We start from the raw sequence: 18,376 nt of genomic DNA, 5'->3' as shown, positions 1-18,376 counted from the left end.
TATTGAACATGATAACCTATAAATTAGGCACATTGAATGCTACCGGAATGAAAATTGCATTAACAAATATATGCCGAGTGTTAACCAAAAGAAAACAAACAAACAAACAAACCAGACCATTTTTCCTTTGAAAATAGACCTGAGGGACGATTAGACACACCGTAGGCTGGCAGTCGGGCAGGGAAGGACTTCTGCAGAGGTGTAACACGACTGCCCTCTGAAGGGGATCCTGCCAAACAGCACGGGTGTGAGTGCCCGCTCACTGCCTGCGGGCAGGGGGCTGGGGACTGCGTTAGAAGTCCTTCTAATAGTGACAACTGAAATGGTATTTTAGCTTGAGCTGCAGATGTTTGTATCCTTGACATGAGACAGAAAATCATTTACCTGAGAGTCTCTGCTGGGTGACTCATCTCCTTGAACCCACTTTTCCTGTGCTGAATGAAGAAAATATGCACAACACTTGTAATGCTAACTAAGGTCAAATGTGTTTCAATATTGAAGAAATAACAGCACTTGACTTGATCACTCTGTTAGAATTCATTAAACCTGTTTAATTAACTGTCAGTGATTAAGGGAAATAATTATAAAATTTAAAATCATGTTGACATTGGTTGAACCTGATGTCAACTCAAAATAAATGTTCAGAATAAAGATGTGCCCAGGGCTTTTCATGTACTCAATGTTTCATAAGACTGCCAGTAAGTTACAAGGATCATAATAATCCTCTAAGTCCCAGTAAATATCTTCTTGTGATAAAAAGGAGTTAAATGCAATAGCTTTTATAAGATACAGCTTTAAAAGTATTGAAATATTACTGTAATGGTACATGTATATTTACATGTATTGTAGAGAGTTCATTTATAATTTATTTGGCATGTGAGGAGACATTAGGTTTACATAAAAAAATATAACTAAACATTAGATAGCTATGAGTCTAATATTACATTTATTAAAATCACTGTCCCTACAAAACACAGTAAGGGAATGAATTAGAGAACATTTATATCAAATTCCTGCACTAGGAATATGTGCTCAGTTGGTACAATGACTGCGCAAAAAAATCTTACACAGTACAATGGTTTCTCATTCCTCTTGAAAAGTGCATATTCAGTTACATGCGTGAACAGTAATTACCCCCCCAATAATGCACTGATCCTTCACACTTATCCTTATATTATCGTTATTTAAAGGAAAGAAGAGAACTGAAGTGAAATAGCTACAAGCTACTTGCAAGAGAGTGCTGAAGCATTCAAGGCTCTTAAAATAATGATCTTTGCTGAGGCTCCCTTGCCTTAGCCTAAAGCCCCTTTCCATGAGCGCTGAAGAACCCTGTATTGTGTTTCACTGGGGTTTTTAAAATCTCACTTCTTTCTGTCTCAGTCTCAGGAGTTTAGATTGCCACGGCTGCAGCACATCGGGGTTGTTGGTTTGTTGCTAAGTGGTTGTTGGTTTCTCAAGCAGAGGATCAGCTGTTCCGCTCTGTGGAGGGCCAGGCTGCCTCTGACGAAGAGGAGGAGAAGTGGCCAGGAGACCAGCCATCCCAGGTGGACCAAATGAAGAAAATACTGGCCAAGCTCCCTTGCTGTGGCAGTGGGTAGGTTTCCGAGATTAATGCTATTTGAGCCCTTTGCAAAGATTATTTTGTGACCGGAAACCACCACAGCTTTAGTAAGCAGTGATACTACATAGAAAAATCAGCAGGCCCCTTTACCCATCCTTTACAGCTCATGGGAAACAGCATGCTGGATATTCCCACCTAACCCTAGTCAGTGTCAGCTAGGATACTCATTTGTGATCTGTGCTGCCAAGAGTTTTGCAGGAAAGCTGGCTTTTACAAATATAGACCTTCATCATGAGGTTTCACTAACCTTTTTTTTTTTTTAATGTATATATAGATGTGATGAAAAAATGTGGAAAAAGCTAATGGCTTACTTGGAGACCACCAATACTGATGGCTACGAAACAGCCCCTGCAGAGCTCGCAGAGAGAATCACACAGCTAACTGAACAGCTTGAGCTTAAAGGGCATGAAGTGAAAAAACTGGAAACAAATATGGAAGAGGTAACAGGTGCCAAGCAGAGTGTGAAAGAGTTATTTATGTATCTTGAAGTAGCTGCACTTACACACATAGGCATTTATATTTTATTCTGGCCATTCCGCTCTCTGTTGCTGATGCTTCTCACTGTGCCATTAGTTTGTCAGCTCAAACATCTCCTGCTTTCCTGTAACACCTGTATTTCTAGTCTGGTTCCTACCTGAAACTCCATTTGTTTGGAGGATGACATGTATACCAGCCACAGTCAGACACAGGCTCTTCAAATACTATCCCGCATGTAAATGGTTTAAGATGTTCACTGATGCTATGCTTGGGACTGATACCACTGCAGACCAAAGAGCTACACATTAACCATAGAGCTACTATAGGCAGCTTTCAGGAGTTCCTCAGCTGTGGATGAAACACTCCTCATGTCCTAAGACATCCAGCCCCTCTGAGAGCACAATAACTTTTCAAGAAATCCCTCCAGCTGACTGAGATGCAGGGGCTCACTGTTTTAGTATCCTTCAGAGGAAATCATCCAGTTTACTCTGGCTGGTTCTCAGGCTTAGACCAATATATTTAAAAATAAAAAAAAAAAATTAGTTCTCAGGCTTAGCAGCATGTTCAACTTCCTTCAGCAGAGGTTATAACCACAGTAGTTAAAAGCCCCAGTGCAGTATCCTAGCAGTCCCATGTGATCTTACTATTTATACTGCAAACTTCAGCCATTGATGGGCATAGATTTAAATGCTAGCAATCTTTCTGTGAAGCAAAAATAGCGCATCATATGCATTGCTTTGGCCTGCTTTGTCTTAAGGTTCAGTTACTGCTTGTTCAGTATTTTATACCCCTTCTTTTATAGGAGCATAAAGATTTCAGTAGTTCTGCAAGGATTATACTAATCAGTAAACTATTTAAAGAATAAAATATCCAGCTTCTTTACATGTTGCCATCCTTTGGTTTTTATCAGTATTTCATATCATTTTCCCCCTTGACTAAATTAAATGAAGGAGTTTACTTGTGAGGAAAAAATTTCAAAACAGAATAAAATCATACTTGCGTCTTACACAATTTGCAGTATTCAATGACAATTTATTCCTGTAATACTCCTTAGAGCAACACAAAGCTTCCTTCTGTACTGCTTAACATCAGCCCACATAAAAAAAACTACAGTTATTCTTTTACCTACAGGGAGGAACTACTTTCCTGTAGGTAGTGCCAATTTTCTTCTTTTTTTTCCATTCAGAGGTACTCATCTTCTTCTGCGGTATCATATTGCCTTCTTTTTAATCTCTGCTGATGGATATTAATTCTGTGCACCTTGTTCAGAAAAGTACCATTATCGATAGATTAATACAAAATTCCAGGACAAAAATGGAATCTGTTTCTCTTGATTTAAGGACAAGCAGGGAGGTGAATAAGACATAGTGCTAACTCACTGCGACATGAATTTAAATTCAGTAGGATGAATCATTTTGAGCCTGTTTGTTAGAAATTTATCCTTAAACCCTCTTACTTTTATTTAGCCAGCATTTGCATCTTGTGTGCAGCTATAGGTATTTTTTTTTGATGCTACAAAACAGCCAGACAAGTAACAAGTAATTCCTTTCAAAAAGGTAACTGTTCCTGTAATCAACACAAAGCAAATTGGAAGACCGAGAAATACTGTCTCTCATCTAACTTGCAAATAAATATATTGGCTTAATAAATAAACTACCAAGAACACTTTCTCTGATGACCTGACAAAACTATTGCTCTATATACTTCTATTTGGACCTGCTCAATGCTGAAAATTAGACAAATAACAACAAAGCTAACAAGTAACAAACTCAGCAGGCAAGTGAAGAGCAACACTCTCAAATACTGATTAATAATTGCTTCAGTCTACGACTTGTAAATCCAGGGGATAAAAGAGTTCTGAAATTTATCATGTCTAGAAAGTTCTGCTTTCCAACAACCAAATGTGTAAAAATAGTTTCTACTGAAGACAGGGTGATGAAGGTGTCAGGACCTAGGGATAATAGATGGAGAAAACATGAGTGAATTCTAAAAATAAAGTGATATGCTGCCAAGTGTAGTGTTGCAAAAAAATGCCAATTATTTTCTATAGAAGCCTGCATACAAACTGCCAGCTTAATTTAAAAGACAATTAGTTTATGACCTGCCATACAGAGTCAAATGAAAAGTTCATCCTAATATCACACGCCTGATGGCAAGCAGCAGTTGCTTAGAGAAAAGCAATGAGAAACAGTACAGAGGATTTTCCTCTCGGTATTACTCACCTGGTTCCCAATACACTAGGGGTAGACACATCTTGAACTGGATGTTGCATGGAGTATCATGTTTAATGGCCAGTATTGGAGCTATTTACCATGAATTTACCTTCCCTTTCTTTAAAGCTAGTGATGCTTTTGGTATCTCAGGGCAAGGGCTCCCACATACCAGTTAGAAACGAACAGGTTTTGAAGATTTGTTTTTGTTAGCTTTAAATCTGCTGCCTGATCATCCACTGTCACATTGTTTTTGTGCTTGGGAATCAGCTAATGTTCTTTCCCTCAAAATTCTACAGACTTTTACTACGAGAAATACTGTCTCTGTTATCACCATTCCTAGTCTGCCTCAGCTCTCTTGGTATAGAAACCATTACTTACTTCTGTTATTCTATTTTATTCTTCCATGTACTTTTCAAGCTCTATTACCCTTTTTGAATGAGAAGAACTGAAAATGCGCTTAGTATTCAAATGCAAGCCCTCCATGGCATAATCATAGCTTCTGTTTTGTCCCTAGTTCCTTTCCTAATAGCTCCTAGAATGTATGCTTTTGATCTCTGCTGACCAGTGAGTTATGCTCAGATCACAGCTCTTCTAGATCTCCTTCTTGAGTGGCAGTCATCATCACTGCAAACATAGAACATTGTGTACTTTTCCTACATGCCTTACTTTGCATTATTGACACTGAATTTCATCTGATCTTTTATTGCCCATAGCTATTCAATATCACAAACTCCTGCTGTAATTCTTCACAGGCAACTTTAGTTTTGATTACCCCCAAGAAATTGTATTGAGAGCAAACTTAAACACTTTGACATTCACCTTTTTTAAAAATGATTTATGAATACAGCTCAGGTCTTAACCCAGCTCCTTGTGAGACCCTAAGGATTATCTCCCTCCATTGTGAAACCTTCAGTCCTGGTCTGGTCTGTCACTCTGTGCTCTAGCACCGTCTTTTAATCAGCTGTAAGTCTTTTTTTTGAGTCTTTCATGATGAATTTTATCGAAAACTTTTTGCAGATTCAAAATAACACTCTATATCAACTGATTCATCAACATTATTCATATATATTCATAGACCCTTTCAAAGAAATCTAATAGATCCTTCACTATGTTCATCTATGTATTCACCAAGTCCCTCCTGCATTACAGTTCCTGTCAATTTGCCTGACAGAATTACTGATACTCTTGAGGTGATTTGCTGTTCCTCAGATTATCTCTGCAGCCTCTCTTAAAAACTGGTGCTCCATTTGCCACCCTCCAGTCCTTTGAGGGTGAAATTATTTAAAAGATAAATTGTACAGCACAGTTCAGCACTTCATTCTGCCATTCTGTTACTGTTTTCTCCCCATTTTGAAGATGTTTCTCAGGTTCACTGCTTATACAAATGCCTCTAATATGAGAGCCTCCTTAAGTTCTGTGCAAAATACAATAGAATTATTTTCTCTTACATTCCTTAAGGGATTTTTGCATATTAATTATGCATTGTCCCAGATGTATTTGTACTACTCCAGAGCTCAGATTTTCCACATGGCATTCTCCCCCTTTTATAAGAGGGTCAGATATCAGCAGCTGACTTCTTCTCAAAACTGGTGTTTGGCAAGGTAGTATTTCCATTTCACAAAGAAGGCACAGATCCAAAAATCAGTCTCTGCTGGGGGACTTTGACAGAGCTAAGAACGAAACCCAGTCCTCTGAGCCCTGTGACTTAACCATCCCTCCTCAGTATCTAGGTCTTAAAAATAGCTTATGCTTAACTATAGTCATTATCTTATTGCAAATGTTAAGGTAACAACAGGTGCTAAGTGTAACCTAGCTAGGGAAAACAATTTGGGAGAATGTTTTAATGGTACACTGAGCCACTGTCTTCAAGCACAACAAGAAGACAAAAAATGCATACCCATACGTATAAATGAAACAAAGGTATTGGGAAACTAGCATCCTTATAGACAACAAGGAGGCTGCTAAGGTATAACTGCTGTAGAAAACAGTTTACTAGCTAGAGCATAGGAAATACAAGCAAAAAGAGCTTTGTAGGAGCAGTCAACGTGAAGAGGAGAAAGAGGCAGCAGTAGCAACAAACGCTGTGTCCAAATATCACTAGTGGCACTTTTGGCTAAGCATATTGCCTGTGCTGTCTATACAAACTAAGCAGCTGGTCATGACGCTAGATGACTATGGAGAACTCAAGTGGCATGCATACTAAAGAGAAGTTTGTACTTCTCCTATTCATGTCTGTCTGTGAGACCCACTGCACAGCTACAGCCTTTCAGTAACAGCCAGCAGAGGACAGAGGAGTCTCTGTGCACAAGAACAGCAGTTCTGCCAGCATGGCTAAAGCAGCAGCTAAAAGCAGCAGACAAGTGATGTTAGGGGTGCAGGGGCCTGAAAGGGTGCAGGACCAGGATAGGTGGGCACCCGTTATGAATTTCCGTGAGCATCTGTCTAATTGCATATTGGGAAAGTCTATTTTACACTTAAAAATAATGACCTTTTTACCTCTCTGTTATTTGATAGGACACTGCTTCAGCTATACAGGGGAACACAACTCCTTCATGTGTTTAGTACATATCTATGCCAGGTGGTATTTCCAATGTGGAGGCAATCTGCAGCATAATAATGGAAACCACATGTTTCATTCATTGAAGACCTCCCACAGCCTCTAGAGTATTTGTTATGTCTCAGTTGGACTGCTGCCACATTGGTGGTAACAAAGTTGGCTCTCCATACAGGAAAATGTTAGTCTATTCATCTAAAAGGGGTGTTCAGGCAGGGATGCTGAAATCATTGTTTGGCAGATGGACCAGATTAAGTGATCCAAACTTGTCTAGCTGTTGTATAGCTCAGAGGAGCTGGAGTGCCTCACAGGGCAAAGCTCATGGAGAGCTAATGGAATAGGACGATTTCCATCTGATGGGGGAATAGGCGTGAACTAAGACATATTATTAGCACTGTCAGAAACTAAAATGACCTTCTAGAAGACTCAGTGTGGATCAGGGATTGTTTTCTTTTTTCACTGTAATGACATTTGTGTTTTAGGGAACTGAAGTTCCTTCCCATCTATTAAAATGCATTAGGAAACAAATTTCCACAAAATATGCACACTATTTAATAGATTTTTTTTTTAAGGCCTTTCAACTATATCCTTAGCTATTTCTAAAACTGCAATAAAGATAACAGATGACAACAAAAAGGGATTAACAGAGCCAGCAAATTTGGCATTTAGCATGATTTTTTTTCTCACAATACCACATGATTTTGTTTCTCAGTGTAATATTAATACAGATATTTAGATTGTCTTTGCAACAAGAAATTGCAAAAAATGGTAATATTTCAGAATGCTGGGCACAGTAATGATTGAGAAATAAGTTTACTTTTATTAATAAACCTGAAATCTCTCAGTGCTCTCAAAGGTCCAAAATTAATATTTAAGTGACATATTTTCCATGGAATGTTCTTCAGGCTCTTTTTAGCAACTTGGCCATGTATCTACAACAGGCCTGGGTCTGTCACAAAGAAAGATATTTACTCTTGTAAATGGTGTGGCAGCTTTGTCACATAGATTCTGCATTGAAACAAAAGCAACATTTCAAACCCTGACCATTTTTTCACAGGGAGGTCTGAGACAACTGACAGGTCAGCTCAGCTTTGGAAGGTCCAGGTCTGAGGAGACACCTCCTGCCCAGGATTTCTGTAGTGTTCAAAAGTCTTGCTGAACCTGGACTTTTCTGTGCTTAGCTGCAAACCAGTGCTTCACCAAGCACACATGCCAGTGTTTTGCAGAACAAGAATCTTAATTTTTTTTCCTTAAGACATTTTTTTTTTTAACCAAACTACTTAAAAGAAATTAGGTAATTACCTTCTTGTTTGACTGATATGTAGGAGTTGCAAGACAAAGATATGATTACATTGATGAGGGCACACAAATTAGTTATGCTTTATAGAGGACAACAGGGATGCAAAAGATTAGAAAACTGAAATAGTAATGCTAGTATTCAAAATTTCTGAATGATCTGTTTGCATCCAGTGTTGAATGAACTGCCATTATGCACAAGAGCAAAGCATGCATTTCCTAGCAACTATTGATTCTTCGCTTTATGTAGTATGTTAAAGAAATGCAGTTCCTTTCAAGATAATCTTCTGGAGTGAACTGACATTTACTAGTAAGGGGGAAAACTTAGCTTTGCAATTATTGGGCAAGAAAGTGAAAAGCTCCAGTGCTTTTAATTTCCTGTGTCATTGTCCAGATGAAAGGCCCATTGCTAGGTGAACTGCAGCAAAAGGTGGAGGAGACCGAATTGTTGAAGATGGAGCTGCAGATGTTGGAGACTGAGAGAGTTAGGCTGTCACTGGTGGAAGAAAAGCTCATGGATGTTTTACAGCTTCTTCAACAACTTCGAGACTTGGTATGGCAAGAAAGCAGTCCAGAGACTTAAAACTGGTTTTGATAGTGTCCTTTCCAAACTAAAAAGGATGTTCATACCTTCTATTAAGTACAAAGTCCTTTACACCAGGACACATTTTTACATGTGTTTGCCCTGGAAACTGCCCAGTGATTGCAGAAAACTTTTAGACCCCTATGGCTGACTTTCTAAAAGAAGCCTAGAGGTCTCCTTGGATCTAGATCTCCAAGCTCTCATTATCCTCTAAACAAAAAATTAGAGGAAACAAGGAAAACAAAAATGCTAGTAATCAGAAAGATTCTGGAAGATTATTTTTCCTTCTAGAAAAGGACCTTTGTTTAACTGCATCCTAACATGACACTGAGTCAGTATTAAAGGGATAAAATCCTTTCCTATATACCAATAAGGTATTTTTTGTAAGAACTTTCTTACCCAATTAATAATCCAAACATGGACTTAAAAAAGCTGATGCAATAACACCCCAGAGTTACATGGACAGTATGGCAGTTCAGTCCTTTAGAAAAGAAATGTAAATCTCCTGCTTGGGAATGATAATGGTAAGGGCTGGCCAAAAGATGGGCAAATTGGATAATCTGCAGAACATGGAGTACGCTGGGAGCGGCACTAGACTGCTAGGAACTAATTTCTTTGATAATGACTGAGGGTTCTCCTCAATTTTCAGCAAAGCTCTGCCTAATCTGTGTGAGATGAGAATGCTTCCTCAGATGATCACTTTACTTTGTTTGAAGTACGCTCATGTTCCACTGCTGACTCTAGGGAACAAGTGCAATATCTCATAATTTGGTAACTTATTTTAGCACTTGACATAGAAATGCTACTTTCATATTGCAAGTCAGACACATGCATAAATAACAATCCAGTGAAGGATTAAACTAGTGAAGACTATGACTGGCAACAAGTATAATAACCTTTTGTGTCAAGACTTCAACATGTCATTCACTGGTCAGTTGTATTATTGCAAATCATTTCTGCTTAGGAGACAGTCCATCACACAATGCGCCATATCTCAGTGATAATAGCACTTAATGCTAATCGTTGCTGGAAACGTGCCACCGCGTGTTGCCAACTCCCATAGCACCAATACAGGCAACGATGCTGTCAGCGAACAAGATAATTTACAGCATTCCCAGTAGAGTTTAGGAAGGATCCCCTAAATCCCTGATGGGATATACTTCAGACAAAAGAAAGCTTATTCATCAGATACTGTGGGTTTAGGTGTCACTTCCCTAGCATATTCACATTCATGTTTTAAATACCCCAAGCATCTCATTTGCAACAGAATCTGCTATGACCCAATGACTGTCCAAAGGCAAATGGATGCTCTGTTAGGACTATTAAAACCTCACACTGTGTTGCAGAGGTCATGTGTAATCCCAGCCTGCTGCAAACTGCTTTCCACCATGCCCCAGTCCCCACTGGGGCAGACAAGCAGAAGTTAGATAACCAGCATCAGTAAGCAAGGCCAGTATTGCCTAGGCTGCTGGCAGGTACATCATCTTTCTTCCAGAATAGCTTCCATCTATTTTCAGTTCTTGAAGTTTTAACAAGAACAACCTGTCCCTGCAGATACGGGCGCTTTAAGTGCTAATTAAACTGATTGCAAGACAATCTCCCAGAAAGTATGCATTAGTGTCTCGACAGCAAATTAAGAGAGTTTGTTTTTCCAGACACATTATGTAATGTCCCAACAGATTTCTAATATAAAACTACCACTGAAAAAGACCATCTAAATCCTAAGTAGTTTTTACAATCCTCTCACTTTGGCTAATGTTTATTACATCTCAATATATAACTAACAGTGGGCCTGCCACATGACACACACAATCTCTTCTAATTTGTTTATACCTAAAGTGGTTCCCAATGATTCCTAGAACAGCTGGGTCTGAGAAGCCTCTTTCTGAAATTACACCACAAAATCTGTCCATTCACCTTTCAACACAGGCCTAGCAGAGGACTGAACAAGCTTTTGTTGTGCATGCCCTGCTTACACTCCTTGCCATCTAGATTTGTTTAGGCACACACTCTGGAAAATTCTGTGGTTTTCCTCTGAATAACTGCTATTTGTCTTTCTACAAACATACTAAGGAACTGGATCCCTCCACAAACTGCTATTATTTGACCAGTATCTAAGATAAAATGCTTGAAAAATAAAGCCAATATTAGGTCTTGTGTTATCAGGATTCAGTTTCATTTTGTTTTAATTTTCAAATGCAAATACACTGCGCATAGATTTTGCTGCATACATTTAAACTGGTGAAGGACATACTTGTGCCATAATATTATTTTGTTTTTTAAAGAACATATCTAAGCGAGCCCTGGGGAAAATCTTGCTGAGCACTTTGGAATCCTGCCATGACCCCCAACCTGGTAAGAAAATATATCATGTATAAAGACCAAGAAGCATGAAAAGTGTCCTTTTGGGAAAAACAGTACATTATGAACAGATGAGTAGGAAAAAAATATTTCAAATACTGGGGGACAGGCGAGGGAGAAAGAAGTACTATGCAAGAAGATTACCTATAGAAAGTGATGCTTTCTAGTCTGTGACACATCAGAAACAGGAACACATCCAGGGGTTTTTTTAGCCAAATTTTAATTAGAATTTGGCCTTAGGGAACAATTCAGTATCCCACTAATGTCTGTAGGGCTTCATTGGTATAAGAAAGTGGAAAACATGACCAAGTATGTAAGGCACCTATTTATCAGGTTTGCTATCCCACTGTGTGTTGTATTCCTTTGCTGCAACACAAATATACAAAACAGAATATTTCTCTAAAGAAACCAGATCAAACCTGCACTCCTCTAATAATAGCCTTTTGTGTTCCTCTTATGAAAATTAAACTTGCAAACTCCTCTCCCTTGACAATGGTCCAGCGTGCCAGAGCTGCCTTTGTAGGAACCATGCAGGGATCACAGCCTGGAGGTTTAGATTTGATTACTTTGTTCCTATTAGCAGAGCATTTGAACTTACCTTCAAGAAATGAACATCTTGTACCAAGCCTAAGAACATGGCTTGGAGGTGCTTTTAATAGGCAGCCAGTAGTCAAAGACAAGATTATAAAAGACTAGATGTGGCCTGAGGGTTTAATTTTGGATAATATTATTAACAGTGATTCAGGGCCAATAACATACAAACCATTCTGGGTTTTGCAGTTTCAAAGCCTTTTTGTTACTAGTGTCCAGCAATTCAGGGTTCAGGCAACCCAGAGCCAAGCTGTGCTGTTCCAGCCTGGCTGCAGAGGAAGCAGAGAAAAGAAGGCAAAGACAGACCTTTGTTGGCTCCAGGACACCAACAAAGAGAGAAACCATATCTGAGCCATAGAATCATAGAATCATTTAGGTTGGAAAAGACCTTTAAGATCATCAAGTCCAACCGTTAACCTAGCACTGCCAAGTCCACCACTGAACCATGTCCCTAAGCACCACATCCACCCGTCTTTTAAATACCTCCAGGGATGGGGACTCAACCACTTCCCTGGGCAGCCTGTTCCAACGTTTGACATAGGTCAGATATTCTCCTGGTGAGAACAAGAGAAGAGGAGACTGTTATTATTCACAGCACACAAGTGTCCAGAAGGTACTACTACTTATCCTGCAGAGGAACACTGACTCCAAGTGATGCTGCTGAAACAAAGTACCTCCCTCTGTAATGGCAGCACAGCTCAGCTTCCTAAAATGACACCAAGAAGTGAAGTAACCTTGTGAAGCTCTCTGTCCATTCTGCATCACCATTGCCATAAACGGTTCATCTTCTCTGCTTTTGATTTTCTGGCTGTGCACTTGATATGACTTAAGCAGCTTTCCTAAGTCTTTGTAATCAAACTTCTTCTTCCTCTTTGACAAGACTAAGTGGATGGTTGGATTAGCAACTCTTTACTGTGACATGAAATAGTCTTTGTTCACACAAGTCTGCAAGAACTCAGGGAATGGGCAGTGAATGAAGCAAGAAAACCAGTAGAGAAAACAAGAGTCCTTGAACCCAGTTCTACTCTCATTTTTATAGGGACAGGACTTCATTATTTGGTCTCAAAATTTAGACATTTTATGTTAATTACCTGAAATGGCACCTATGGAGAAGAGAGCTTGTGTTATGATTGTTAAACTGCAACTTTCTGTCTTTGTTCAAATTATAATGTTTGCAATTTTCTTTTAAAAGGAAAAGCCCACCTATTTGAAGTCCTAGATACTCTTTACCGTGAGCTGACAGCCTGTGAACTCTTACAAAGCCAGCCTCTGGAGAAGGCGCAGAGTTGCCAGTCCTTGTCTAATGCACTGGTCATCTCATGCTGAGCAGCAGTGCCAACTGCAGCCCGCACGACCAGCCGAACAACAGCCCTCGTTCATTCAAACACATGATGAATGAATAAGATTTGTCCAATTCAACAGAGCTCAGTAATGGAGAAGAGCAATAGAATAATTCCGCTATGAAATCAAAGGTATGCCGCTTCTGGGAAGAGCACCAGTTCCTCAGCTAACGTCAAAGCCCTCCCTTACGTGAATGAGCATTCACATGATGTGAGGGTTACGTAGCAATGACTGTCTCTGATGGAAGCCTAACCATCCTTGTATGATGGCCCAGTAACTGTACCAGTTAATAAAATAAAAACTATTCCAAATACACTGACCTGAGCTATTTAGATTTACAGCCCTGGTTACACACTGGCTGGGCACAGTTTCTAGTTTTTGTGATAACTCAATTCAAAAGCAAAAGGCAGCCTATGTTATCACTGGCAAGTAAACTGCTTCCTTAACGTACAAGTGACAAAATGACTGTATTATAAACATACACACGAGTGTATGCCAGTAGTGCAAGTTTTAAGTGCTCATGTATAAAAAGTGTTTGTGTGTGTCTGTGATTCAATTATTCACCTTATTTAATTCTGAAGTTAGATTTGTTATTGCTCTGCTGAATTTTATATTTGCAATTATAGAGATGCCTTAGAAATCTGCAACAGTCTTTCCTGATGGTAGTCTTAGATTTTACATTAAAATTTACATTTAACTGCTTGAAAAAGGTACAAAGCAATCTTGTTCCCAGGTTCTCAGGGAAAGGAAGGGCTGAAAAATTCACTTTGCAACAGCTGCCGTTGTCACATTAGCAAACAACACGTGCAGTACACGACTTTGTTCTCTAATTTGATTTCCCTCAATGCAACTGTAGAGACACAAAACTAGGCCCCATTTGCAGACAAATTAATGTAAAATGCTGGGCCTGATCATGGTGCCATGTAACATTTTAATCACTAATAAAATAATTCCTGGGGGCACAAGTAAAAAAAATAGATTGCTTCCAAGATGCTTTTGCTGTTTCATTCAACTATCACACACAGAAACTAAAGAAGTGGAGTTCTTAAATGATCCAACTGAATTCATGTTATTAAAAAATGCACTGTAGATCTTTTAAGAATGCAAAATGATTTTCCTGAGATAATGCCAGCAATGAAATAAGACCTTTCAATTCAGAACTGTGCATATATGAATTTTTCCCATGAAAATGGTTTTCATACAGGAATAAGGTCTGTATCACAATGCAATCTGGGGAAAAAGAAGATTTCTATTCCTTTCTGTTCATAATACACTGTATAGCTTACACACACCTCCATCCAAAATTGTTATACATTACTTAGCATTTACAGCCATGTTAGTATTAGAAATTTGCAATAGATATTTTAATTTCATTTTAGGGGAGAAAAAAAAAAGGTGTTCTGCAAACAATGGAACAAACTCTGTTCAATGGTGTTTTACCTGGCATTCTTTCTCTGGTTTAACAGAGGAAGATTTTAAGAATAGATATATATTTTTAATGTAGATTTTTCTTAAAGATAAATTAGCCAGGACATATATACATAGTGCAATATTCACCCTGTAAAACCAAAAACTGTATACTAATACTAAATATAATACTAACATAATACTAAGCATAACGTTATAACTTATTATATACTAAACTATGTGCTAATACTATATACTACAAAAACTACACTTGTGCAACAGATAAAAATCAAAATGAGCAGAAGTTAGTGCCCTGCTTGGGTTCATTTTCTAAAAAAAACAAGAACAAGTATCAGCTTATGTTTTGTGCAGCTCTCTTCTTAGACTTTCCCAGGACTAGTTTATATGTATAAAAAGAGAAAATGCCAGCAAATCATTAAATAAGCATGATCTGTGTGTATAGTTAGCAGAAGAGACACATCAGGCATAGGATTATAATGCAAGTACATACCTGATTATGGACACTCTCATGCACTCCAGGATTCTTTTATCATTTGAATTAATATTACTGTATCCACTCTCTCTATATACACATATGTATGTGTATTTGAATTTTATATACTTATGTGTACCTTAAGATTGCTATGCTAATTGTATACCTTTAGTATCTTCTTCACCACTAAGTTTCTATTTCACTTTCTAATATATTTCCAGAAATCTAGACTATTAAGTAAACTGATGTCCTAATGCCAAAATGGGGGAGGAGCAATATAATCTGAGTGAGTACTGCACAGCTTATCCAAACAGCAGTTGAACTGTAATTAGAAACTAGAAAATGTCACTGGAAACCTAAACTGGTGTTAAGGAAGATGCAAACAGTTGAGATAAAAGGAAGTCTTTGTGAATAAATAAACAGTATTTAACTGATACAAGAAGCAGCAAAATCATATCTTGCTAAATTAGCTTCAAATACTGTAACATTTTTATTTCTTTAAGAAATGCCTATATCAGCATCATTTTCGATACATCAGCATATGCTGATTAATCTTTTAATAATAAAAGCTGATTATTTTAACTCCAGAAAGCAATTAATATGGAGCAAGTGAGACTTGCAGTATTTCCATAAATACTGCAAGTGCTTCAGGGTGGATCAAGAAACAGCCCTCAGTCAAATTCTTGCTTGAAATCAGAGGCAAAGCAAAGCACTGTACTTTGAGAGTCCTTCTTTCATAACCTTAATTTTTTTTTCTTAAATATTTTTACCTTAATGTTTTATACTGAGCCTGTTGGCAGTGTTGCTGAGGCTGATAAATATTTCATATGAACCTGTATAAATATGTTATTTTAAATCAATGTAACTGAGAAATTGCTAGCTGCCTCAAAAGCAAGGAGGCTTATACAGTTTGATTTACAATGTGGAACATGTTCAAAAGAGTCTGCACAGTAATCCAGGGGAGCAAACCCAAATCTCTAGGTTTTTTAAAAGACCTAGCTCCTTAAGTCAAGTGATTACTGCAGATTTCAGCTATCTTTTTTCTACAGGGAACATATATGAAGTTTAAACTGACTTTGTAAGAAAAATTTCCCTGTGTGACAAAAACTGAAAAGATAACAAAGAAATGGTAATAAGTGGCCATTTGCTTGCATGTTGACTTCTCAGTAAAGAAAAAAATCATGGTGAAAATGCATGTGCTATAAACCTAAGTGCAATTGCCCATCTAAAATTTTGCATAAGCAGACAAAGGCCAACAGAGCGTACCTTCTCAACATTTCTGTGTTCAGTAGGAAAACCAGTCTGGAGGAGTACACGTGACATGTTACCAGGTGAGACCAGAGCCCTGCTGTACAGTTCCCAACTGGTAAGGGTTACTTAGGTCTTGTCTGTAGAAGGGACCTGTACTACTTTGATTTTCAGTTAGAAAGCCAATGGGCATCTATAAAAGGGCTAAAGCAACCTAATTATGCTGGCTTCGAGGCACTCTGGTTGAACTCTGGCCTTATACCATGCTTGAGATTTTGTCCTCTCCCAGCATGCTCATTCTAGTAGATATTTTTATCCAATTCTAGTAGATATTTTTTTCTCAAGAATAATTCCAGTCTCACAGAAAGGACAGTTTGTTTCCTCCCAGTTGTATCTGCTGGGGACTCCCTAATGTAATTCACCCCAGCAAAAAAATTATTCTTCATCACCTCTTCTATATGTCCTTTCCTCCTTCATTGCTAATTGCAGAGCAATAAATCCCTCAGGCTCCCAGATTTTGTGCTTTAAGACTGGTGTCCAGTCTTTCCTCGAATGAGCTGCCTGGAGTGTTCTCAGCACTCCTAATGCTTACTCCTACAAGTCTCAAGGAATGTGCCCTTTCTCCTGCTCACATCCCCTAAACCTGGCAGCTTAGCTCTCACAGACTTTGCTCATATACTGTGTTTGCATTTCCTTAGCCTTAATGATTCAATATTAGATCTCCACAAATTGTGATCAAGCTCACTTTCTTAGCAGTCACCACCTTAATTTATTAATTTTCTGTTAAAACTGCAAATTGGCCCTTACAAGGAAGCTGTGACATTTCCTCCACTGATCTCCACTGTGTTTCCACACAACAACCTTTCCAATTTGACTTCGTTCTCAAACTACTTTTTCCTCCCGATGCCCTCCTCACTTATCATTTGGCATACTTCTCACTGAGATAACCTGAGGGTCTGCACACTTCTAGCACAAGTTACATTTTTCAAGAAGAGTTTCCTCCTCCCATTATTTTTTACTTTATATGAGTTATTAACTATTAGTAAATTAAAGTCCACCTGATGTATAAAGTCATTCAATAATTGTCCAATTTATTTTCATTGAAGCTCTCTCTGAAGTATCTGGCAGTGACCATTTGTCACAGATGTTACACTGATTCACAAAACTTTTGCACCAAATCAGTGTGGCTGTCTCCAGCCAGAGCTACTCCAAGAGGTTGATGGTATTTGTACACACTTTTGGAAGAAAAAAATCCTTGGCACTAGTATGTTTAAATTTGCTGAATTTGTTGGAATTAAATCTCTTCCCTTTCATTATACTGTCCATTAATGTACTCTATGGTACATTTCAATGATGAAAGGCTGTTTAGATTTCATTCTTTGTTTCCATCTTACTGTTAAGAAGAAAGGAACACTTTCAAACAGTGCTGCATAAGATAGAATTGCTTGGTATGAGAGAATGACAATAAACATTCACAGCATGTGTGAGACACATCACATTACCAGCCAAAGGGTTTCTCTTAGATTTATAATTTCATGGAGTTTAAGACACTGAATCCTTTAATATTTACATTATCTTATTTGCTTAATAATTTTGTGTGTAATTCCGCATAATACAAAAGCTATAGAATGTGTTTCTTAGTGTGAAATTCAATTGAAAATTGAATCATCCTTATTTCCTGAATTACACTTTACTTTCAAGGGGCCAGGATTTTCAGAGTTCCGTTTGGTTTCTATGCTACTTTTCTGGCTCTTCTGTAATACACCAGCAGAAACATCCCTACCAATTTCCCACGGTACTCTCTGTTACAGTAGTTTGGTGGCCCTAAATCATGGCTTTTGCAGGCAACTGGTCAGACCGAATATGCATTTCTTTGGGGAGGCTGCCAGACCTTCCTGAGCCCAGCTTCCTCCCTGAAAAGAAGGAAAACAGAATCAGCATTCCAAATCTTTACCTCAAGGCAGCAGATGACACCACTGGAGCACTGCCCGTTTCAGCTACAGGTGTATATATTCTCAGCGGAGTGTCCACGGGCTGCCTGTGGGCAGTAACTCGCTGCTCTAAATGAGTCTGCTCAACAACTGTGGAAATCCTGGGGAGATTTAGAGAGGCACTTTCCTGGCATTACCTCAGCATGCCAAAATAGCTCAACTTCATTTTGCCCCCTTGACTTTTTTAAAATTAGTATTTG

At 38.4% G+C, this 18,376-nt stretch overlaps 1 protein-coding gene across 2 annotated transcripts in view; it reads left to right on the top strand.

Moving 5' to 3' along the window:
• Positions 1-13,448, top strand: part of EFCC1 (EF-hand and coiled-coil domain containing 1) — a 56,836-nt gene extending 43,388 nt beyond the window's left edge. Inside the window, exons 4-8 of one of the 2 annotated variants that reach the window (XM_082322809.1) lie at positions 1,462-1,594; positions 1,896-2,061; positions 8,556-8,714; positions 11,030-11,099; positions 12,889-13,448. In XM_082322809.1, coding sequence (XP_082178935.1) covers positions 1,462-1,594; positions 1,896-2,061; positions 8,556-8,714; positions 11,030-11,099; positions 12,889-13,022 — 662 coding nt within the window. In that variant the 3' untranslated portion in view covers positions 13,023-13,448. The remainder of the gene's footprint in view (positions 1-1,461; positions 1,595-1,895; positions 2,062-8,555; positions 8,715-11,029; positions 11,100-12,888) is intronic. The other variant, XM_082322810.1, reaches the window with a different exon arrangement.
• The last annotated feature ends 4,928 nt before the right edge of the window (positions 13,449-18,376 follow it).

Source organism: Platalea leucorodia, assembly GCF_965183815.1.
Source record: "Platalea leucorodia genome assembly, chromosome: 9".
NCBI lineage: Eukaryota > Metazoa > Chordata > Aves > Pelecaniformes > Threskiornithidae > Platalea > Platalea leucorodia.
Note: the sequence above shows the minus strand (reverse complement) of the source record. Positions and strands in the feature narration are given on the sequence as shown.